Here is a 24,847-nt window from a genome sequence, read left to right on the forward strand (position 1 = left end):
CATTCTGACTGATATGAGATGGTATCTCATTGTGGTTTTGATTTGCATTTCTCTGATAATTAGTGATGTTGAGCATTTTTTTCATATGGTTGTAGTCTGCATGTGTGTCTTCTTTTGAACTGTCTATGTTCTTTGCCTACTTGTTAATGGGGTTGTTTGTGTTTTGGTTGTTCATTTGTTTAAGTTACTTATAGATTTTGGATACTAAACCTTTGTCAGGTGCATAATTTGCAAATATCTTCTCCCATTCTGTAGGTTGTCTCTTTACTCTGTTGATTGTTTCTTTTGCTGTGCAGAAGCTCTTTAGTTTAATTAGGTCTCATTTGTCAATTTTTGGTTTTGTTGCAATTGTTTGTGGCGCCTTTGTCATGAAATCTTTGCCAGGGCCTGTGCCCAAATAGTATTTCCTAGGTTACCTTTCAGGGTTTTCATAGTGTTAGGTTTTACATTTAAGTCTTTAATCCATCTTGATTTGATTTTTGTATATGGTGTAAAGATGGGGTCCAGTTTCAATCTTCTGTGTATGGCTAGCCAGTTATCCTAGTACAATATTGAAAAAGAAGTCCTTTCCCTGCTTGTTTTTGTTGACTTTGTCAAAGATCAGATGGTTGTAGGTGTGTAGCATTATTTCTGGGCTCTCTATTCTGTTTCACTGGTCTCTGTGTCTGTTTTTGTACCAGTGCCGTGGTGTTTTGGTAACTGTAGCATTGTGGTATAGTTTGAAGTCGGGTATGTTGTTATGCCTCCAGATTTGTTCTTTTTGTTTAGGATTGCATTAGCTATTCAGGCTCTTTTTTTGGTTCCATATGAATTTTAAATTAGTTTATCTTTTTTTCTCTTATTTATTTATTTATTTATTTTTATTATACTTTAAGTTCTAGGGTACATGTGCACAATGTGCAGGTTTGATAAATAGGTATACATGTGATATGTTGGTTTGCTGCACCCATTAACTAGTCATTTACATTAGGTATTTCTCGTAATGCTATCCCTTCCCCAAACCCCCACCCCTGACAGGCCACAGTGTGTGATGTTCCCTGCCCTGTGTCCAAGTGTTCTTATTGTTTGATTCCCACCTATGAGTGAGAACATGCGGGGTTTGGTTTTCTGTCTCTGTGATAGTTTGCTGAGAATGATGGTTTCCAACTTCATCCATGTCCTTGCAAAGGACATGAACTCATCCTTTTTTATGGCTGCATAGTATTCTACGGTGTATATGTGCCACATTTTCTTAATCCAGTCTATCACTGATGGATATTTGTGTTGGTTCCAAGTCTTTGCTATTGTGAATAGTGCCGCAATAAACATACGTGTGTATGTGTCTTTATAGTAGCATGATTTATAATCCTTTGAGTATATACCCAGTAATGGGATTGCTGGGTCAAATGGTATTTCTAGTTCTAGATCCTTGAGGAATCACCACACTCTTCCACAATGGTCGAACCAGTTTACAGTCTCACCAACAGTGTAAAAGTGTTCCTATTTATCCACATCTTCTCCAGCAACTGTTGTTTCCTGACTTTTTAATGATCGCCATTCTAACTGGCGTGAGATGGTATCTCATTGTGGTTTTGATTTGCATTTCTCTGATGACCAGTGACGATGAGCATTTTTTCATGTGTCTGTTGGCTGCATAGATGTCTTCTTTTGAGAAGTGTCTGTTCATATCCTTTGCCCACTTTTTGATGGGGTTGTTTTTTATCTTGTAAATTTAAGTTCTTTGTAGATTCTGGATATTAGCCCTTTGTCAGATGGGTAGATTGCAAAATTTTTCTCCCATTCTGTAGGTTACCTATTCACTCTAATGGTAGTTTCTTTTGCTGTGCAGAAGCTGTTTAGTTTAATGAGATCCCATTTGTCAATTTTGGCTTTTGTTGCCATTGCTTTTGGTGTTTTAGTCATGAAGTCCTTGCCCATGACTATGACCTAAATGGTATTGCCTAGGTTTTCTTCTAAGGTGTTTCATGGTTTTAGGCCTAACATTTAAGTCTTTAATCCATCTTGAATTAATTTTTATATAAGGTATAAGGAAGGGATCCAGTTTCAGCTTTCTACATACAGCTAGCCAGTTTTCCCAGCACCATTTCTTAAATAGGGAATCCTTTCCCCATTTCTTGTTTTTATCGGGTTTGTCAAAGATCAGATTGTTATAGATGTGTGGTGTTATTTCTGAGCCTCTGTTCTGTTCCGTAGGTGTATATATCTGTTTTGGTACCAGTACCATGCTGTTTTGGTTACTGTAGCTTTGTAGTATAGTTTGAAGTCAGGTGGCATGATGCCTCCAGCTTTGCTCTTTTAGCTTAGGATTGTCTTGGCCATGCAAGCTCTTTTTTGATTCCATATGAACTTTAAAGTAGTTTTTTCCAATTCTGTGAAGAAAGTCATTGGTAGCTTGATGGGGATGGCATTGAATCTATAAATTACCTTAGGCAGTATAGCCATTTTCACGATATTGATTATTCCTATTCATGAGCATGGAATGTTCTTCCATTTGTTTGTGTCCTCTTTTATTTTATTGAGCAGTGGTTTGTAGTTCGCCTTGAAGAGGTCCTTCATGTCTCTTGTAAGTTGGATTCCTAGGTATTTTATTCTCTTTGTAGCAATTTTGAATAGGAATTCACTCATGATTTGGCTCTCTCTTTGTCTGTTATTGGTGTATAAGAATGCTTGTGATTTTTGCACAATGATTTTGTATCCTGAGACATTGCTGAAGTTGCTTATCAGCTTAAGGAGATTTTGAGCTGAGATGATGGGGTTTTCTAAATATACAATCATGTCATCTGCAAACAGGGACAATTTGACTTCCTCTTTTCCTAATTGAATACCCTTGATTTCTTTCTCTTGCCTGATTGCCCTAGCCAGAACTTCTAACACTATGTTGAATAGGAGTGGTGAGAGAGGGCATCCTTGTCTTGTGCCGGTTTTCAAAGGGCACAAGACAAGGATGCCAGTTCCAGTTTTTGCCCATTCGGTATGATATTGGCTGTGTGTTTGTCATAAATAGCTCTTATTATTTTGAGATACATTCCATAAATACTGAATTTATTGAGAGTTTTTAGCATGAAGGGCTGTTGAATTTTGTCGAAGGCCTTTTCTACATCTATTGAGATAATCATGTGATTTTTGTCTTTGGTTCTGTTTATGTGATGAATTACATTTATTGATTTGCATATGTTGAACCAGCCTTGCATCCCAGGGATGAAGCCAACTTGATCGTGGTGGATAAGCTTTTTGATGTGCTGCTGGATTCGATTTGCCAGTATTTTATTGAGGATATCTGCATTGATGTTCATCAGGGATATTGGTCTAAAATTCTCTTTTTTTGTTGTGTCTCTGGCAGGCTTTTGTATCAGGATGATGCTGGCCTCATAAAATGAGTTAGGGAGGATTCCCTCTTTTTCTATTGATTGGAGTAGTTTCAGAAGGAATGGTACCAGCTCCTCTTTGTACCTCTGGTGGAATTTGACTGTGAATCCATCTGGTCCTGGACATTTTTCGGTTGGTAGACTATTATTATTGCCTCGATTTTAGAGCCTGTTATTGGTTTCTTCGGAGATTCAACTTTTTCCTGGTTTAGTCTACGGAGACTGCATATGTCCAGGAATTTATCAATTTCTTCTAGGGTTTCTAGTCTATTTGCATAGAGGTGTTTATAGTATTCTCTGACGGTAATTTGTGTTCCTGTGGGATCAGTGGTGATATCCCCTATATCATTTTTTATTGCATCTATTTGATTCTTCTCTCTTCTTTGTTAGTCTTGCTAGCAGTCTATCAATTTTGTTGATCTTTTAAAAAAACCAGCTCCTGGACTCATTGATTTTTTGAAGGGTTGTTTTGTGTCTCTATCTCTTTCAGTTCTGCTCTGATCTTAGTTATTTCTTGCCTTCTGTTAGGTTTTGAATGTGTTTGCTCTTGCTTCTCTATTCTTTTCATTGTGATGTTAGGGTGTTGATTTTAGATCTTTTCTGCTGTCTCTTGTGGACATTTAGTGCTATAAGGTTCCCTCTACACACTGCTTTAAATGTGTCCCAGAGATTCTGGTATGTTTTGTCTTTGTTCTCATTGGTTTCAAAGAACATCTTTATTTCTGCCTTCATTTCGTTATGTACCCCATAGTCATTCAGGAGCAGGTTGTTCAGTTTCCATATAGTTGTGCAGTTTTGATTGAGTTTCTTTTTTTTTTTTTGAGACGGAGTCTCGCTCTGTCGCCCGGGCTGGAGTGCAGTGGCCGGATCTCAGCTCACTGCAAGCTCCGCCTCCCGGGTTTACGCCATTCTCCTGACTCAGCCTCCCGAATAGCTGGGACTACAGGTGCCCGCCACCTCGCCCGGCTAGTTTTTTGTATTTTTTTTAGTAGAGACGGGGTTTCACTGTGTTAGCCAGGATGGTCTCGATCTCCTGACCTCGTGATCCGCCCGCCTCGGCCTCCCAGAGTGCTGGGATTACAGGCTTGAGCCACCGCGCCCGGCTTGATTGAGTTTCTTAATCCTGAGTTCTAATTTGATTGCACTATGGTCTGAGAGACAGTTTGTTATAATTTCTGTTCTTTTTCATTTGCCGAGGAGTGCTTTATTTCCAATTATGTGGTCAGTTTTAGAGTAAGTGCACTGTGGTGCTGTGAAGAATGTATATTTTGTTGATTTGGGGTGGAGAATTCTGTAGATGTCTGTTAGGTCTGCTTGGTGCAGAGCTGAGTTCAAGTCCTGGATATCCTTGTTAACCTTCTGTCTCTGTTGAATATTGACAGTGGGCTGTTAAAGTCTCCCATTATTATTGTGTGGGAGTCTAAGTCTCTCTGTATGTCTCTAAGGACTTGCTTCATGAATCTGGGTGCATATATATTTAGGATAGTTAGCTCTTCTTGTTGAATTGATCCCTTTACCATTATGTAATGACCTTCTTTGTATTTTTTGATCTTTGTTGGTTTAAAGTCTGTTTTATCAGAGACTAGGATTGCAACCCCTGTCCTTTTTTGCTTTCCATGTGCTTTGTATGTATCTTCCATCCCTTTATTTTGAGCCTATATGTGTCTCTGCACGTGAAATGGGTCTCCTGAATATAGCACACCGATGGGTCTTAACTCTTTATCCATTTGCCAGTTCGTGTCTTTTAATTGGGACATTTAGCCCATTTACATTTAAGGTCAATATTGTTATGTGTGAATTTGATCCTATCATTATGATGTTAGCTGGTTATTTTGCCTGTTAATTGATGCAGTTTCTTCATAGCATTGGTGGTCTTTATAATTTGGCATGTTTTTGTAGTGGCTGGTACCGGTTGTTACTTTCCATATTTAGTGCTTCCTTCAGGAAGTCTTGTAAGGCATGCCTGGTGGTGACAAAATCTCTCAGCATTTGCTTGTCTGTAAAAATTTTATTTCTTTTTCACTTATGAAGCTTAGTTTGGCTGGATATGAGATTCTGGGTTGAAATTATTTTCTTTAAGAATGTTGAATATTGGCCCCCACCCACTTCTGACTTGTAGAGTTTCTGCAAGCAGATCCACTGGTAGTCTGATGGAATTCCCTTTGTGGGTAACCCGACCTTTCTTTCTGACTGCCCTTAACATTTTTTCCTTCATTTCAACCTTGGTGAATCTGATGATTATGTGTCTTGGGGTTGGTCTTCTTGAGGAGTATCTTCGTGGTGTGCTCTGCGTTTCCTGAATTTGAATGTTGGCCTGTCTTGCTAGGTTGGGGAAGTTCTCCTGGATAATATCCTGAAGAGTATTTTCCAACTTGGTCCCATTCTCCCCATCACTTTTAGGTATACCTATCAAATCTAGATTTAGTCTTTTCACCCATATTTCATGGAGGGTTTATTTGTTTCTTTTTCCTCTTTTTTCCTGCAACTTTGTCTTCTCATTGTATTTCATTAATTTGATCTTCAATCACCTTTCTTCCACTTGATCGAATCGGCTACTGAAGCTTGTGCATGCCTCACGAAGTTCTCATGCCATGGTTTTCAGCTCCATCAGGTCATTTAAGTTCCTTTCTACACTGTTTACTCTAGTTAGCCATTTGTCTAACTTTTTTCAAGGTTTTTAGCTTCTTTGCGATGGGTTTGAACGTGCTCCTTTAGCTTGAAGAAGTTTGTTATTACCAACCTTCTGAAGCCTACTACTGTCAGCTCGTCAAAGTCATTCTCCTTCCAGCTTTGTTCCATTGTTGGCAAGGAGCTGAGATCCTTGGGAGGAGAAGAGGCGCTCTGGTTTTTAGAATTTTCAGCTTTTCTCTTCTGATTTCTCCTTATCTTTGTGGTTTTATCTACCTTTGGTCTTTGATGTTGGTGACCTACAGATGGGGTTTTAGTGTAGATGCCCTTTTTGTTGATGTTGATGCCATTCCTTTCTGTTTGTTAGTTTTCCTTCTAACAGTCAGGTCCCTCAGTTGCTGGTCTGTTGGAGTTTGCTGAAGGTCCAGTCCAGACCCTGTTTGCCTGGGTATCACCAGCCGAGGCTCTGTTGGAAATGCAGAAATCACCCGTCTTCTGCGTCAGTCATGCTGGGAGCTGCAGACCAGAGCTGTTCGTATTCGGCCATCTGGGAACGGATCTCAAATTAGTTTTTTTTTCTAATTTTGTGAAGAATGTCATTGGTAGTTTGATAGGAATAGCATTAGATCTGTAAATTGCTTTGGGCAGCAAAGCCATTTTAATGATATCGATTCTACCTATCCATGAGCTTTGAGTGTTTTTCTATTTGTTTGTGTCATCTCTGATTTCTTTGAGCAGTGTTTTGTCATTCCTGTTGTAGAGATCTTTTACCTCTGTGGTTAGCTGTATTTCCTGGTGTTTTATTCTGTGGCTATTGTGAATGGGATTGTGTTGCTTATTTGGCTCTCAGCTTGGATGTCGTTGGTGTATGGAAATATTACTGATTTGTATACTTTAGTTTTGTATCGTGAAATTTTGCTGAAATTGTTTCTCAGATCTAGGAGCTTCTGGGTAGAGACTCTGGGGTTTCCAGGTATAGAATCATATTTTCTACAAACAGAGATAGTTTGACTTCCTGTCTTCTATTTGGATGTATTTTATTTCTTTCTCTCACTTGATGGCTCTGGCTAGGACTTCCAGTTCTATATTGAACAGGAATGGTGAGAGAGGGCATCCTTGTCTTGTTCCAGTTTTCCAGCTTTTGCCCATTCAGTATGATGTTGACTGTGGATCTGTCATAGATTATTATTCTTATGTATATTCCTGCAATGCCTAGTTTGTTGAGGTTTTTTTTTGTTTTGTTTTGTTTTGTTTTGTTTTAACATGAAGGGAGGTTGGATTTTATTGAAAGCCTTTTCTGTGTCTATTGAGATGATCATGTGGTTTTTGTTTTTCATTCTGTTTATGTAATGAATCACATTTAGTGATTTGAGTATGTTGACCTAAACTTACATCTAAGGATAAAACCTACTTATTTGTGGTAGATTTTCATTTTGATGTGCTGCTGGATTTGGTTTGCTAGTATTTGTTGAGGATTTTTACATCTATGTTTATCAAGGATATTGGTCATAAGTTTCCTTTCTTTGTTGTCTCTCTGCCAGATTTTGGTATCAAGATGATGCTGGCCTCATAGAATGAGTTAGGGAGTCCTTCCTCTTCATTTTTTTGGAATAGTTTCAGTAGGAATGGTACCACTCTTCTTTATACACGTGGTAGAATTTGGCTGTGAGTTGTTTGGTCCTAAGCTTTTTCTGGTGGTAGCCTTTTTATTAGTGATCCAGTTTTGGAGCTTGTCATTGGTCTGTTCAGGCATTCAGGTTCTTCCTGATTCAATCTTGACAGGGTGTACATTCCCAGAAATTTATTCGTATCTTCTAGGTTTTCTAGCTTGAGTGCATAGAGGTGTTTCTAATATCCGCTGAGGGTTTTTTGTATTTCTGTACCACAGTTTTTTAATCCTTTCACATATTGATGGACATTTGGTTTGTTTCCAGGTTTTTGCTAACAGATTAAAAATGCTATGTACTTTCATCTACAAATCTTTATATGAATATATATTTTCATTTCTCTTGTCAAAAACCTACAAGTTTAAAATGACTGGGCCATATGCTAAGTGTTTGTTTAACTTTAGAAGAAACTGTTTTCTAAAATGATTGTGTCATTTAGCATATCAGCAATTTATGGCAACTCTAGTTGCTCCAAGTTCTAACACTTGAAATTAATGGTCATTTTAATTTTACCCATTCTAGTAAGTGTGTCATGGTATTAATTTGCATTTCTCTGGTGACTGTTGGAATTGAGCGTCTTTGGAATTGATGAAGTGTCTTCAAATCTTTTGCCCAAATTTAATTGAATTTTTTGTTTACTTATTCTTGAGTTGTAAGAGGTTTTTTATATATATTTTATGAATACAAGGTCTTTGTAAGATACTTGTATTGTGAATATCTTCTTTCAGCCTATAGTTTACCCTTTCATTATTTTATCATTGTGTATAAAGTAGCAGAAGTTTTTAATTTTAATGAAATTCAATTCATAATGTTCTTTGTTTTATGGCTTTTGCTTTTCATGTCCTAAGAAAACTGTTTAATGTAGGGTCACAAGGATTTTCTTCTAGAAGTTTTGTGGGCTTAGCTCTTACATTTAGGTTTATGGTCTATTTCATGTTAATTTTTTGCATATGGTATGAGGTATGGGTTGAGATTAATTTTTAATATGAATATTTATTGTTCCAGCATCAGTTGTCAGAAAGAGTATTCTTTCTCCCATTGAATTACTTTGACCTATCAATAACTGTATTGTCTTTTAGTGAATTAAATGTCTGTACTTAAGCAAGTACCATTCTGACTTAATTCCTGTGGCTTTACGTTAAGTGGTTTTACAGTAAGTCTTCAAATCGGGTACTGTTAGTCTTTTAACTTTATTCTTCTTTTTCCTATTATTTTGACTATTCTAGATCCTTTCCATTTCTATATGGTTTTGAAACTGGCTTGTTTCACCTGATGGGATTTTGACTGAGATTGTGTTGTATCTATAGATCATTTTAGGGAGGAATGATTCTTAACAATATTGAGTATCCTAATCCATAAAAGTAGTACCTCTCTCCAGTTATTTAGGTTTTCATTAGTTTCTCTCTGCATAGTTCTATAATTTTAAGTGTAAAGGTCTTGTGCATGCTTTGTTATATTTATCCCTAAGTATTTCATGTTTTTGGATTATATTGTAAATGTTTTTAATTACAATTTTTATTGTTCATTGGGATTATGTAGAAATAAAATTTTAAAATATTGACCATATATCCTGCAATCCTGTTAAACTCATTCTTAGCTGAAGTGACTTGGAATCCTTAGGATTTTCTACATAGATGATCATGACAACTGGATTTAGAAGTTTTACATCATCTTATCTAAACTGTGTGCTTTTTATTTTATTCTCTTCACTTCTTACAGCTAGGACATCTGGTACAATATTGAATAGACATGGTAAGAGAGGACATCCTTGCTTTGTTTCCAATCTTTGGTGGAAAAAGTTCAATCTTTCACTATAAGTATGATGGTATTACATTGAGGAAGTCCCTTTCCATTCCCAGTCTGCTGACATATATCATCTTGAGTGGATGTTGAATTTTTTTCAAGTGCTTTTTCTGCAGCAATTGAAATGATTATAGGGTTTTTTTCTTTCTTCTCATCATAAGGTAAATTATATTGATTGGCTTTCACATGTTTAAGCAACCTTGCATTTGTGGGAGTAATCTTGCTTATTCATGATATATTATCTTTTTAATATATTGCTGGATTTGCTAATATTATGTTAAGGGTTTTTGTGTTTGTTTATGGGAAATATTGGTCTGTAGTTTTCTTTTTATTGTAATATCTTCATTTTTGGTGTCAGTGTAATTCTAACTACATGAAATGAGTTGGGAAGTATTCTCTCTTGTAATTTGAGTTGTATTGAATTTATGTTATTTCCTCTTTTGTTAATTTTTTTTTTAACGTATTACTATTTTTTTAGAGACACAGTCTTGCTATCTTGCCCAGGTTGGACTTAAAACTCTTGGGCTCAAGCAGTCCTTCCACCTTCGCCTCCTGTGAGGCTGGAACAATAGGTGTGCGCCACTGTTCCTGGCTTTATTATTTCTTCCATTAATGTTTGAGAGAATTCACCAGTGAACACATCTTAATATGCAGGTCGTGTTTAATTATGTGTGTGCATTGGTGCACGTGTGTGTGTGTGTGTGTGTATATGTGTAAAGTTTTTTTTAACAATGACTTCAAATTTAAATAATATAGAGCCATTCAAGTTTATTCCTTCTTGAGTGAGCTTTGATAGTTTGGGTCTTTTAAGGAATCCATTTCATTTAGGTTATATTTATTCATATAAAAACTAATTATTCACTGATTTTAAATGTCAGTAGTTCTGTAGTGATCATTCTTATTTTGGTAATTGTATCATCTCTCTTTTTTCTCAGCTGAGACAGAAGTTTGTCAATTTTACTGATCTTTTGAAAGAACAAGCTATTGAATTCATTGATTTTTCTATATTTGTTATTTCCTATTTATTGTCTTTATTATTTCCTTCCTTCTGTTTACTTTGGGTCTTACTTTAATTCAATTAAAAATGTTTTCTAATAAACTTTGTGATATTTTTTTCTTTGACTGATAGGTTATTTAGAAGGATGTTGCTTAACTTCTAAATATTTGGAGATTTTCCAGATAAGTTTTCTTATTGATATTTAATTCTGTTGTGGTCCGAGAAAATGCTCTTATGATTTTAAAACTTTTAAATGTATTTAGCTTCATTATATTACCCAGAATATGCTCTATCTTGTTCAATGTTCTGTGTGCACTTAAAAAGAATGTATTTTACTGTGGTTGGGTGCAGTGTTTTATAAATGTCAGTTAGGTCAAATTCATTGATAGTGTTTTTCAAGTATTTCCTATACTTATGAATTTTTGCTTACATATTCTCTTGATTAGTAAAAGTGCTGAAATCTCCAATTATAATTTGATCGATCAATTGATTGATTGATTGATTGAGACAGTCTCACTCCGTCACCCAGGCTGGAGTGCAGTGGTGTGATCTCGATTCAACGCAACCTCCACCTCCCAGATGCAAGCGATTCTCCTGCTGCAGCCTCCCGAGTAGCTGTGATTACTGGCCCCTGCCACCACACCTGGCTAATTTTTGTGTTTTTAGTAAAGACTGTTTCGCCATGTTTGCCATGCCTGTCTTGAACTCCTGACCTCAAGCAATCCGCCTGCCTTGGCCTCCCAAAGTGCTCAGATTACTGGCATGAGCCACCAGCCCTAGGCACCAATTATGATTTTAGATCTGGGTTTTTCTCCTTTTAGTTCTGTCCATTTTTGCTTTATTAGTTCACAGCTCTGTTATTAGGTGAATTTAAGGATTGTTATCTTTCTTCATGAATTTTGGATCGTTTTTGTAAAGGTGTAGAATTCTAGATTAATTTACTTTTTACCTCTCAGTACTTTTAAAATGTCTTGTTATTGTTTTCTGGATTACATAATTTTAGATGCAAAGTCTGTAATCATTCATATCTTTGCTTTTTTGTATATCCAGTGTATTTGTTTTTTCTGTGGTTGCCTTTTGAGGTTTTCTCTTTATCACTTTTCAATGATTTTATTATGATTATATGTTAGCTTTTCTTCTCAATAGATGAGTTCTTTCTCTTGTTACTAGTAGAAGTATTAATAGGGTATAGGTGGAGTTAACAGACTTCAGATATTTTTGGTTTCCTGCAAAGTTCCTATGGATTAATATCTACTGCGAAGGAACCACCCTGATTTATGAGGACTTCCAATGCTTGACTGCAGGCTCATGAAGGCTTTTGGACAGTCACATTCTTTGATTTTACCAACACAAAAGGAATAGTAAAGTTTTACTGCTTAGTATAGTCAGGGCAATTCCCCAGATTCCCTATCAAGTTGAGTCCTGTTAATAGCACAAGTTTTCATTTTGATGTGATTTGAAGTTAGTATGAAAAATTTTAGCATCTTTCTCATGAACTAATACATTTTTTAAAATCCTGAAGCCTATAACTATTCCAGTTAAATGATGATGATAGTAATAAAAAGAATTACAGTAATATTTTATAATACTTTGTGGCTTAGAAAGTATATTCACATATGTTTTTTCATTTTCTTTCATGATTATTTGTACTGAGAGGAAGTTTTTTAGACTTTAATCAGTAAACATTGAAGAAAAAAAGATTTTGTAACCTACCATTTTGAAAAGATTAAAAAAGTTACATAAAACAAACAAGCAAAAAATCTTGCTTAACAGCTCTAGTACTTATTGTCATTTAATACACAGAAATTATTAATTTCAAATGAGGTCAGCCATATTTAAAAGACAATAAAACCACAACAGAATACCACCCCCCAGTCTTTGTTTTATGCTCTTGGTCCTAAGAGTAAAAGTGAATTTTCTTTCATTTTAAAAGGATCAACAGATGTGTTTTTGTTGTACCAGTGTATCTTACAGCAAATATTAGTTGAGAAGGAGATCAGTCCCACATTCCTAGCACTTATGCAAGCAATATAGGTTTTTTTCTTTATGGAAAAGTTAACTCTTTTTGTTATTCTACTTTTATTTTAAAAGATTCACCTGGTTTTCCACGTTTTGTGATAGGTGTCTTCACTCAAGGACAGCTGGACCTGGTAGACATCATCTTCCAGTACATTCACTGTGATGAGATCTGTGAGGCAATAAACATCCTGAGCAGTATGAACTGGGACACTCTGGGCCATCAGTGCTTTATCAGCATGAGCGCCATTGTAAACCATCTTCTTAGACAGAAGCTCACTCCAGAGAGAGAAGGTCAGACTTGAAATGTTTTTCATAGATGGGTTTTGTATATACATGAAATATATTTTATTGAGTTATTTTTTGAGGTTGTTTTTGAGTCATGGCATTGGAGAATAAATGATAAAAATGTTAGTGCTCTATTAAAACTGAAAGGATCAGATATCAAATAATTGCTCCCATGTTGTACTTACTGTATAGTATTTGTCAACATAAAGAACAACTTTTCTGTATATGCTTATGTCGGATCTTACACTGCAGTCATTGTACAATTCAGTCTAAGCTCACAGATGGAACGTGCTCAGATTTCAAACTTTGATCAAAAATTTCATGTACTCCGTGAGGTCTGCTAGACAAAGAGCACCAAATAAAGGTCTTTATTCCTCCCTCACATTAGACATCAATATTTTTTTCTCACACCCAAGTCCTCTGTCCAGACAATAGTCCTTAACACTTACTTTTTTTGTATATCTGAATTGTAGCCCAGGCTGCTCCTTCTTGTTTTCCTTATTCTGACTTATAGTTGTGACACTCTTCTCTCTTCTGCCTGCTTGGATTTCCTTACCTTTGCCCAATAAGTAATTTTGTCTATCGGGATCTAAGATGTTTAATTTTAAAAGAGAAGTTAAAAAAGCTAAGGTCAGGGGGTGGGCAGTGGGGAATGCTGTGACACATACAATAATGAAATAAATCTATTTGCCAATTATCCAGTATTATTTTTCTTGTAAGTTATTTACTTAATGTACAATGCATCTAAACATTCTAACATTTGCATCTTTCATATCTTTGTAGTAAGCACTGACATTAATGGTGGAAAATCATGGCCAATGAGAAACTGTCCCTAGGTAATTTACAAGATAGGAGGAACAGGAAATATGTCAAAAGGTCTTTACTTGGAGAGCTTTTCTTTTCTATTTCTTTGCATTTTTATAGATTTTTCTTATCCCACCTTATTACATTGCCAAAATAAACAAGTTGTTTGGAGAGAATTTTGTAGGTAACCTTCATTTTAGTAATTTTAGAGAAGAATAATTAGTAAGCACATGCTCTTCCGAGAAATCTATATCATGGGTCTTGGCCCAAGTCACACATGGCCCACAATAAATATTTATTTAATATTAATTGAATGTTCTTTTTGGAGGTAGTTAAAATTTATCTAGGGAAATTCCAATATTTTTCTTTATATATTTAGAGACAGAGTGTCACTCTGTTGCTTAGGCTGGCATGCAGTGGCATGATCTTGTCTCACTGCAATGCCTGCCTCCTGGGTTCAAGCAATTCTCCTGCCTTAGCCTCCTGAGTAGCTGGGATTACAGATGTGCACCACCATGCCCGGCTAATTTTTCTAATTTTAGTAGAGGGGTTTCACTATGTTGCCCAGGTTGGCCTCAAGTGATCTTCCTGCCTCAGCCTCCCAGGGTGCTGGGATTACAGGCATGAGCCCGTACTGCACCTGGCCAAGAAATTCCAGTATTTTTACAATGAGAAAATGCCTAGTGCATGGCCCACTACTTAGGTACTCAATGAGTATTAGCTAAAAATAAAAAGAAGAGTGTAACTCCATAATTTTAGGGTATAAGGTACTACTATAATATTGCTGCCTGCAGAGTTATCTTAACTAATTATTTCTTAGTATTGATATACTGTAATGACTGAGTGTATACTTAAAAAAAAAAGAAAGAAAAAATTTTAAAAGGCAAGGTCCCTAAAGAATGCTTATGTTAAGAGATCATAAATTTACAATTAAAGAAGAAATATCGAAAAGATAAAATATTGACTCTCAGCACACTGAAAATTGCTAGCACCTTAGTGAATTTGTCTTGTAAGATTACTGTGTTATAGGAAAGATTATTAGGGAATATACAAATGGGCATTATCAGATTCTTGATATTTTCAAGGAACCATATTGGGGAGATAGGGAAATAAAAAGCTTGTATGATACTAGGCTATTAAAAAAAAATTTTGCATGATGCTGGGTTATCAGAATATGTACATTTTAAGTAGGTATGTGCATTTCCCCCCAAGTAACTGTAAAACATATTTCTAAAACATTCAGAATTTTTTTTCTCTCTTGAGACTTATTCTATCTGAATCTAACAAATTTGACATGGTAATTTGTTTCCTTTTATTAGCGGAACCCAGTGAGCTCTTTTATTTGTAGCCGTATTGTAGTTATCTTTGAGATCTTCATTTCTGCCTTAAACATCAAGCTGCGCTAGCTAATGAATCTATAACTGTGCTGGGAGTTATGACTATTCCATGTAGGTTTGAACATTTCAGATGTACAAAACATGCTGTCAAGAAAACAAGCAATGGGAAGAGAATCTGGCTTGTTTTTACAATAGCATTGCTGCATTCAATTTTAATCTAAATTGACTGCTGCTTTGAAAGAAAATACCCCTAAAGTTCATCTTACTTTACTGTCTAGATTTGAGATTAAAAAAAGAAATTACTAACAGCTTAGCCAAGTCCATAGTAATTATTTTGATGAGGCATTTAATACTTTCAAACCCAAATATGCCTAAAACTAAAGAGTTTTCCTAAATAAGGAATTGTTTATTCAACCCAGTGCTAGTAGCATAAAAATCAGAGGAGTCTTACTGTGAACTGTCGTGTTCTCATACATACTCTTACTCTCACCATTATGGTAATTACTTAACTTCCAGATATTTCTGGGAAAAAAACCTAGTCCCATGAGCATGTCTTTGCAAAATTGTGAAACAGGCAAAATGTGCCCTTTCCCCCAATCTTAGCCCTCTAGTTTATTAAAACCTGCCTCTCCAGTCCTTCTTTCCTCTCCCAGAGGTCTTAGCTTTCACACTTGGATAAAACCAAGACTTTTGCTGTTTAGGGCAGAACTTAGGGAAGATATAGGGACATTCACGGTTGTCTTAAAATTGCAGTAGAGACATATTTCTACTCCAATATGGCTGTTTATTTGTATTATTTTAAAAAACATTTCTGCTATATCGATTCCAATTCCCAATGAAGAAAGGTCAGTTTTCTCCTTTTAGCCAAAGAGAATAAATATTTAGCACACTGTGAGTTGATTTTACTGGAAGTACTGGTTCAAACTGTGTTACTTTGATGAGTCACTGTTTTAATTACCCATTTGTGGTGAGAGGTTGGTTCATTATGGATTTCTTCAGTTTTGACAGCTTTTTGTTGCTCAGAGTCATTGTCAGCTTTGCCTCAAGTGAAAGTTTATACACAGGTTTGTTTTTGTACCAGCTGTCATATTTTAATTTCATCTTTCCTGCAAGCTCACGTTTCATCCAAGTTTGCAAAACCTGACTGACTGCAAACATGAGTATTTTGTTGTAATTGAAGGAGTTTCACTTGTTTTAGTGCTGCTATGTTTGAATTCCACAGCACAGCTTGAGGCAAGCCTTGGAACCTTCTATGCTCCAACAAGACCACTTCTGGATACCACTATATTGAAATATAGAGACCAAATCAGCAAATATGCAAGGAGATTCTTCCACCACTTGCTCAGGTGAATGATATGTTTGGATTGATTAGTGTCAGACTAATTACTTATTTCAGGAGACACCCTCTTTAAAATACTCCATAGTAAGGCTACATGTTTCCTAACAGTCCATCTCTTCAAAGAAATATACATCTTCTTTTGATCTTACTTAATTTGTTATTGTTTTCATTTTAAGGAAATATTTGAATATTATTTGGGGGTTTTATATCATCAGTACTTTTTACCCTTCCCCTTTATATGAAAGAACAAATATCAGCTATGTAAAGTCAATGTAGAAATATTAACTGGAATTGTGCTACTAGCACTAAGTAAATATTTTCTTTTTAATTGAAGTCTAGTAATATGAATGTTCTGTAAAGCTCTGAGACAGTCATTGGTTTGTTTTTCTTTCAGACTTACTGTAGAAAAACTTGTCTGTTGTCTGCTCATATAATGTGGCAAGTTTCTAGCTTCACGGTACCCCATTTTCTCTGCTTCAAATGGGTATAACAAATTTTGTTAACCTTAGAAAATAATGTGAAAAATAATGTCAAGAAATTTATCTAAGTATTGCAGAAGTTGAAGGAAAAATATAATGAAGTTCAGACATCAGGATTAATGGATGGACAGAAGGAAGATGAATGCATGGATAATTTAGGGATACATATATAAATGTGGCAATACTGTAAGTAAAAGCAAGCAAGCAATTAGCACACAATTTAAAGCAGTCTGGAGTGAATGAAAAGAAATATGATAAAATAAGCATATAATAGTCTCCAAGGTATTAGTTAATGTTGTATTTCTTAAGATGAGTGGTAAATATCAGGGTATATTAAAAATTATTTTTAACTATGTGTATATATACACATACATATAGGTATGTCTGTGCATTTTTGCATATATGCATACATATATGTATAGTATACTTTTGTATAGGATATGTTGTATAATGGAAAGTAACAGAGTTTTCAACTGTGTACCAAAAAGGAGGATTACATCACGGAGTTGAGTTTAGAGTTTTAATTTTACTAAAATATAATCTGTTACAGTGTTTTCACTCTTTCAAGGGCTTTGATGTATATTCTCTTATTTTGTTCTCAGAAACCCCTGTTAAAGCAGTAGTATCATTTAACAAATGAGTAAACTGAGGCATAGATAAGTGGCTTGCTTAGATCGAATAACAAGTTATTGGTGGTGCCAGATCTTTGAACTGATTTTGATTCCCTGTTCCTTACTCTTCCCTTAAAACCATTTATCTATTATTGGTTGTATATTTTTTTAGATCCTAGCTTATAAAATAACTGGAAATTTTTATTCACTTAAGAGTAGACTATTTGATAACTATTTTTGACTGCCCAAAAAGAAGGGGGATACTTCAGATTGGTCAAGATTTGAGAAGTTGTATTGTTGTGTAAATATTCATGTTCTATAATTAGATTTTTATATATAAAGCGGCATTTTGAAGTCTACCAAGCAGTGAAGCCTCTGGAAAACAGCAATTTTAGAAACTGAGAAATGTTAAAATATTGCAAGGGTTATGATATGTAATTGAATCTTGCCTTTTCATCTGAATGATGTTAGCATATTCCAAGACTCTTCATATAAATGAGGCTGTCTTCTGTGAATGAACATATGGTGAAAGTGCTGGGGTTAACGTCACATTTATTTGGACTTAGAGCTTTGTTCTTTGTCTCATTGCTAATATTTGTTTCTCTGTTTCTGGGGAAAATTAATGAATTATCCTCCTGCCTAAAGAGCCCAAAAAGATGAAAGTGAATAAAACAGAAGTTTTGGAAGCATATTCTTTGGTCCTCACTGTCTCTGGCCTCTGAGACTGTATACAGTGATTTAGTGTTTGCATAAGCATCATATTTGTAACCATCCTGCTGGCTCTAGGATGCTCTATTCTACTAATGTGCAATTTTTTGTTCATTGGTTTTTCTCAAATGGTTTTCTAATTATTTTTTGGACATATTTTGATAAGGTCACTATTATTGTTATTATTATTATTCTCTAGCTTTTCTGTGTGGTTACATCTGGAACTAGATGTTTTCCCTTGGGGTATACTAGCTTTTTCATGTTTCTTCTTTTGTATACTTTGCTACTATTTCAATTATAATGAATGTTTTATTAGTTCTTCTTTTGATAGTAGGCTATACAGTATTATGAAAAAAGAAACAAAAGTTTTGAAGAAATTAAATGAGATAGCTTAAGTTGGAACCATTCTTTTGTTTAATATGCTACCAAGAAGTTCTCATGCTTAGGGGAAGAGAAACAGGCCAAATACCTTTTCATATTTGTGAAGTGCTAGAATTACATTACTCTCTGTCCTTTGGTTAGTCAATATTTTAATACTCTGAAAAAAGAAACCTTATTAGATAATGGAATAAGCTCTAAACAAAAGACCATCATAGGGAATTTTAAATTAAAGATGAGGAAAAGTAGCCCCACAGAGATTAGGGGTGTGCCTAAAATTACTCACATGGAACTCAGATTGCCTGTATCTGGATTGGATTATTTTGATAAAGAGTAAAATACTAAACTGGTTTTAATTTCATCCAGCATATGAAGGGTAAGGTCATAGTACGAATTTGTGATAATACACAAGTATACCATGTAGATTATTAAAATAAAAATTTTATATACAATTTTGTTTTTCTCTTGAGAGGAGAGGAATTCTACAGACATTGCTTTATACTTTTTGGTCTTTTTTGTCTTTAACAAATATAAAAAACTACCTGAAAGCCTTTTTCCAAATTCAAACAAATCTAAACTTGAAAACTCACTTCTTGTCTTTTTGTATGCATTCAAAGTGATCAATTTTCATAAAGAAATGCTCCCTAGAAATGTAAATTATGCTCCTGATGTTAAAGATAGGAAGAGAAAACGGTAGAAGCACAGTCTTGATATGGTAGCTAATAAAGTGTTTATTATAATACATAAAATTTTAAAGAGATGATAGAATCTAATTTATAAAATCATTAAACTGGAAGACACTTACCTACAGAAGGTAAATGCAACTTTGCCTAAACTAAGTTTAAAAGGTAATTAGTCAGCTGCCTCCATGAAATTGAAGAGTCTTCCACAAGTACTGAACAAGGAAGTGATGGCAAGTGAGAGCTTTTCATCATAAACAAATAGAAACTATAACAGGGACCCCTAAATATTGATGAAATGAAAGGGCAAACATTTCAAATGAATGTGCCACATATGAGGCTTATTACTAACATGGAAATATAATGTATTATAAAAAGTTAATAATTGATTTTTAACTTTTCCCCCTTGTTAACTGTGAGACTGTTGTTTTCTGACTCAAATGGTGTTATGTGATTGTGGCACAGAGAGTTGTACTTTTTGAATGCTTATAAAAATGTTAAGCAAAATTTGGGGAATGTGAGATTTATTGCCTAGAAATAAATTTTTTTTGTTTATGAAATATTGGTGGGGAAATGTATTGATGTCAGCATTTTCCTTTGTAATGTAACAACAAAAAGTAATATGAATTGATGGATAAATAGAGGGATAGATAGGTAGATATGTGATAAGCAATATTATAAAATGATAAAGTCAGAATACACATGGTAGATAATCCTTTAACATTGCTCTATGTTGGAAATTTTTATAATAAGATGTTGGGGATAATATATTAGAGTCAATATTTACACTTAGAACTCAGAAAAAAAGGGCCATCTTTTGGAAATGGCTTTTAGCTTATGTAAAATATATATGATAGGCAAAACAAAAATCATTTTGTGACTAAAACAGTTCTTAAGCAATTCCATGTATACATGGCTTTTTCAGTTATACTTTTCACTGATGGAACATATATAGTAAATACAACATCTGTATGAAATCATTTTAAAGAACGTGAATACTAAAAAAGTTAACCTGAGAACATTCAAGGCAACAAGATAGAATGATTTTTAGAGAAAAGCTCCTAGTTAGATCATCCAAAAAATGCTAGATAGTATATTCAAAATATTTATTGAAAGCATGGTTGAGCTGGCAGTAAAGTAAGGGAAACAGGCTGAAATGATAAGGATGCTTGATTCCACAAGAGTAAGCAAACTCAACGTTCTCCTGGAGGGCATCTTCTGGCTCTCAGTAAGATAGGTGCTTGGTTTACAAAGGTTGCTACTCAGAGGATAGGAGACATAACTGAGAGCTCATGCAGAATGGGAGGTTGCATCAGACATCCATACATAAATCTAGAACCCTTGAATGGGGCAGCATCCTTCCTGAGACAACTAGAATGAAGGAAGTCATGAGATGCAAAAGGAATGGTAGACAAAAAAAAAAAAAAAATCATAAACTTGTGGAAACCTAATAAAAATTGATCCTATAAAGCATATACACCAATGTCTAATTCAGGGGGTTAAAAATTAAAATCTTGGACAATAACTACATATAAATCAGAAGAGGAGTGAAGAGAGTTAAAGCATTCTAAGGTCCTTATACTTTTCAAGAGGAAGATAAAGATATTTATTAATTCTAGATTTTAGTAAGTGAAATACAGAATTTCTAGGGTAATCACTAAAAGGAAAGAAATAGAGTATATAATTTTCAAGCAAGGAGAGGGAAAACGTTGGATAAAGAAGAAAACCCCAAAGATGGCAAGAATTAGGAGAAAGTGCAGCATGAAGGGGAAGAAACATGGGAAAAAAGATGGAAAATAGAAAACTCACGATGAGATACTAGGAATGAATCAAAAAATCAATAATCATTGTTAATGTAAAACAGACTTTTTTCCTCAGTTTTTTTTTTTTTTTTTAAAGACATCTAAAACAGAGAAGGTAGCTGGGTGCTGTGGCTCACACATGTAATCCCAGCATTTATGGGAGGCCAAGGCAGGAGAATCGCTTGAGCCCAGGAGTTTGAGACCAGCCCATGCAGTGCTGTCTCTACAAAACATTTTTTTTTAAAATTAGCCAGGCGCATGGTGGCGCATGCCTGTAGTCCCAGCTACTTGGAAGGCTGAGATGGGAGGATCGCTTGAGCCTGGGTGTTCACATCTGCAGTGAGCCTTGTTCCTGCAACTGCGTTGGGCGACAGAGCAAGACCGTATGTCATTATAAAAAAACACCAAAAAACAAACAAAAAAAACCCTCAAACAAAGAAAGTTTAAATGTCAGAGAATGTAAAAAAATTTATACCAGATAAATACTCCAAAGAGAACTAATATAGTAGTAATGGGTTTGTTTGTTTGTTTGTTTGTTTTGAGATGGCGTTTCACTCTTGTTGTCCAGGCTGGAGTGCAATGGAGTGATCATGGACCCCTGCAACCTCCGCCTCCTGGGTTCAAGCAATTCTCCTGCCTCAGCCTCCCAGGTAGCTAGGATTACGGGAATGTGCCACCACGCCCGGCTAATTTTGTATTTTTAGTAGAGACGGGGTTTCTCCATGTTGGTCAGGCTGGTCTCAAACTCCCAACATCAGGTGATCCACCTGCCTCGGCCTCCTAAAGTGCTGGGATTATAGGCATGAGCTACAGTGCCCAGCCTATAGTGGTAATGTTATACAAATAGTCTTTAAAGCAAAATCTTTAGTAGAGATTATTAGAGATCAATACTGACAGAAAAATCAATTCACCAGGAAGATATAACAGTTCTAAATGTGTGTAACATAGCTTCAATGTACACAAACAGTGCCCAGCCTATAGTGGTAATGTTATACAAATAGTCTTTAAAGCAAAATCTTTAGTAGAGATTATTAGAGATCAATACTGACAGAAAAATCAATTCACCAGGAAGATATAACAGTTCTAAATGTGTGTAACATAGCTTCAATGTACACAAAACGAAAGTCCACTGTCAATAGTTAAAGAATTTTAACTCCTTTCATTTAGTAATTGATAGATTAAGCAAACAAAGTGTCAGGAAATAGGTGATTTGAACAATACTGTATAATTGAAATCTTGACTTAATGGACATGTGTAGAGTCCAACAACTGGAGACTATACTTTTTTCCCATGAATAAACATTCATATAAATTGACCATATTCTAGGTCATAAATTTCTTTTTTTTTCTTTCTTTCTTTTTTTTTTTTTTTTTTTGAGACAGAGTTTTGCTCTTTTTGCCCAGGCTGGAGTGCAAACCTCGGCTCACCGCAACCTCCGCCTCCCGGGTTCAAGCAATTCTCCTGCCTCAGCCTCCCGAGTAGCTGGGATTACAGGCATGCGCCACCACCCTGGCTAATTTTGTATTTTTAGTAGAGACGGGGTTTCTCCATGTTGGTCAGGCTGGTCTTGAACTGACCTCAGGTGATCCACCTGCTTCGGCCTCCCAAAGTGCTGGGATTACAGGCGTAAGCCACCACGCCTGGCAATATGTGAAAATTTCAAGGAGTAATTTTTATTTACTCCACAATTAATTACTGAGTACCACATGCCAGGCACTTAGCTAAGAATATGGCAAAGGGCAAAACAGACCAAAAAAAAAAAGAAAAATTCGTATATTTGCCCCTGCCTAAATCTCATGTTGAAATGTAATCCCCAGTGTTGGAGGTGGGGCTTGGTAGGAGGTATTTGGATCATGGGGGTGGATTATTTATGGCTTGGTGCTCCCTGTGATAGTGAGTTCACAAGGACAGCACCAAACCATAAGGGATCTATTTTCATGACCCAAATGACCATATTTGGTTGGTTAAACGTAGGTGGCTCTCCCTCCTCTTGCTCCCGTTCTTGCCATGTGAGATGCTGGCTCCCCGTTTGCCTTCTGCCATGAGTGAAAGCTTCCTGAGGCCTCACCAGAAGCTGAGCACCATGCTACCTATACAGGCTGCAGAACCATGAGCCAGTTAAATCTCTTTTCTTATATAAATCTATTTTCTTTATTAATTTCCCAGCATCAGGTATTTATAGCAATGCAAGAATGGCCTAATACAATAAATAAGTGGGTAAAATACATAATATGTCAGGTAATGATATGTGCCATGAAAGTGAACATGCAGGGACAGGGCTAGGAAGTATTGGATGATGGGTGAGTGGACTGCAGTTTTAAATAAGATTGCCAGATTTCTTAAATTTTACTCCTGAGGTAAATTATCTTGTTCTCCTCATTCATCTCACCTTAGCCTTAGCCTTAGCCTTGGGCCTGGAAAATACAAATTGTTATGAAAAAGGCTTTTTTGGGGGAGTGGAGGCTTGTTTTACAAAATAAAGAATCATACTATTAAAAAAAAAAAGATTGCCAGGGAAGGCCTCACTAACAAGGTAAAATATTAGTTAAATCCCAGCAGTTTGGCTGGAGCAGTGAATGAGAAGGAGAGGAATGAGACAATGGGTCAGAGAGGCAGCAAGTGGCCAGGTCATACAGGACTTTGTAGATTATTGTAAGGAATTGAGAGTATTCTCTTGAATAATAGGGGAACTCAATAGATGATTTGAAACTATCTATTGAATGGATAACTCAGATCCTGTGTTGAGAATTGTCCTTAGAAGGTCAAGGAGAAGGAGACCGACCTATTGGGAGGCTATTGCAGTAATTGAGTAAGCAATGGTGGCCAATTACAGATTGGTAGCAAAGGGAATGAAGATAGAGTGGTGGATTTTGAACATATTAAAGGTTTTGATAACAGGATTTTCTAACAGATTGGATAAAGAATATAATAGAGAAGTGAAGCATGACTTCAAGTGTTTTGACCTGAGCAATTGGAAAAACAGAATTGTTTTTGACAAGATTGATAAGGCTCCAGAAAGAATAGGTATGTGGGAAAAGAGTAGTAGTTTGGTTTTGGAAATGTTGAGTTTGAGTGAGAAATTCAGAAGTGAGTTCTCAGACAGGGCTATGAAGGGAAATATATATATTTAAAACGTTTTTCTTGGAAAAGAAGAAAGACTCAAAATTAATGAGCCATGAAATTTTTAAAACTTGCAAAAAATACCAGTAAAATAAATCTGAAGAAAGAAGGAAGGAAATAAAGATATGTTTAGAAATAAAGTAACAAAAACCAAAGTTATAAAATAGGATTAATAAAGCTAAACATTTCTTCTTTGACTCAAGATTAGTCAAACAGAAAAAAAAGTAAAGGGAATACCATGAAGAATTTATGACAGCAAACTTGAAAAATGGGGAAAACTGAAAATTTCTTAGGTACATAAAAACCAAAACTGACCAAAAAAGAAGTAGAAGATTTAAATAGTCCTATACACATGAAATAAATTGTTAATCAATGTTTCTCCTATAAAGTAAACCACAGTCCCAAGATGTTTTTGGCAAGTGAGGTTCCATTGCTATATTCACACAACTCTTTTCTATGTTGTTGTTGTTTTTTTTTCAGTCCTTTTTATCAAATGCTTTTTTTACATAGTTGTAACCATTGAATACGTGAAATTTTAACATTTTTTAAAAATCCTAAGAAGTTTGATTCATTATGATGGCATTCCAAGAGACTTTGTATGGTATGGTAGTTGGATTTAAAGGTTGTTTAAGCCTAGAGTGGTCTGCACACATCTGAACAGACCCTTGGTTAGGGAAAGGATGAAAAGGCAAAAGGAGAAATAAGCAGGAGGGAACAACAGCAAAACCTCAAGTCTTTTAACTGAAAGCACCTAGAAAAATGTGATTTTATAGATGAAGGAGCTGGTTTTTATGTGGTCACAGTTAGGGCCATTTAGGAAGGAAT

General features: G+C 35.4%; 1 protein-coding gene across 2 annotated transcripts in view; it reads left to right on the forward strand.

Moving 5' to 3' along the window:
* Window positions 1-24,847, forward strand: part of WDPCP (WD repeat containing planar cell polarity effector) — a 491,911-nt gene that overhangs the window by 207,274 nt on the left and 259,790 nt on the right. For both annotated transcript variants that reach the window (XM_015112569.3, XM_015112570.3), the window contains exons 11-12: window positions 12,582-12,770; window positions 16,128-16,251. In XM_015112569.3, coding sequence (XP_014968055.2) covers window positions 12,582-12,770; window positions 16,128-16,251 — 313 coding nt within the window. The remainder of the gene's footprint in view (window positions 1-12,581; window positions 12,771-16,127; window positions 16,252-24,847) is intronic.

This window comes from Macaca mulatta, chromosome 13 (genome assembly GCF_049350105.2).
Source record: "Macaca mulatta isolate MMU2019108-1 chromosome 13, T2T-MMU8v2.0, whole genome shotgun sequence".
Lineage (NCBI taxonomy): Eukaryota > Metazoa > Chordata > Mammalia > Primates > Cercopithecidae > Macaca > Macaca mulatta.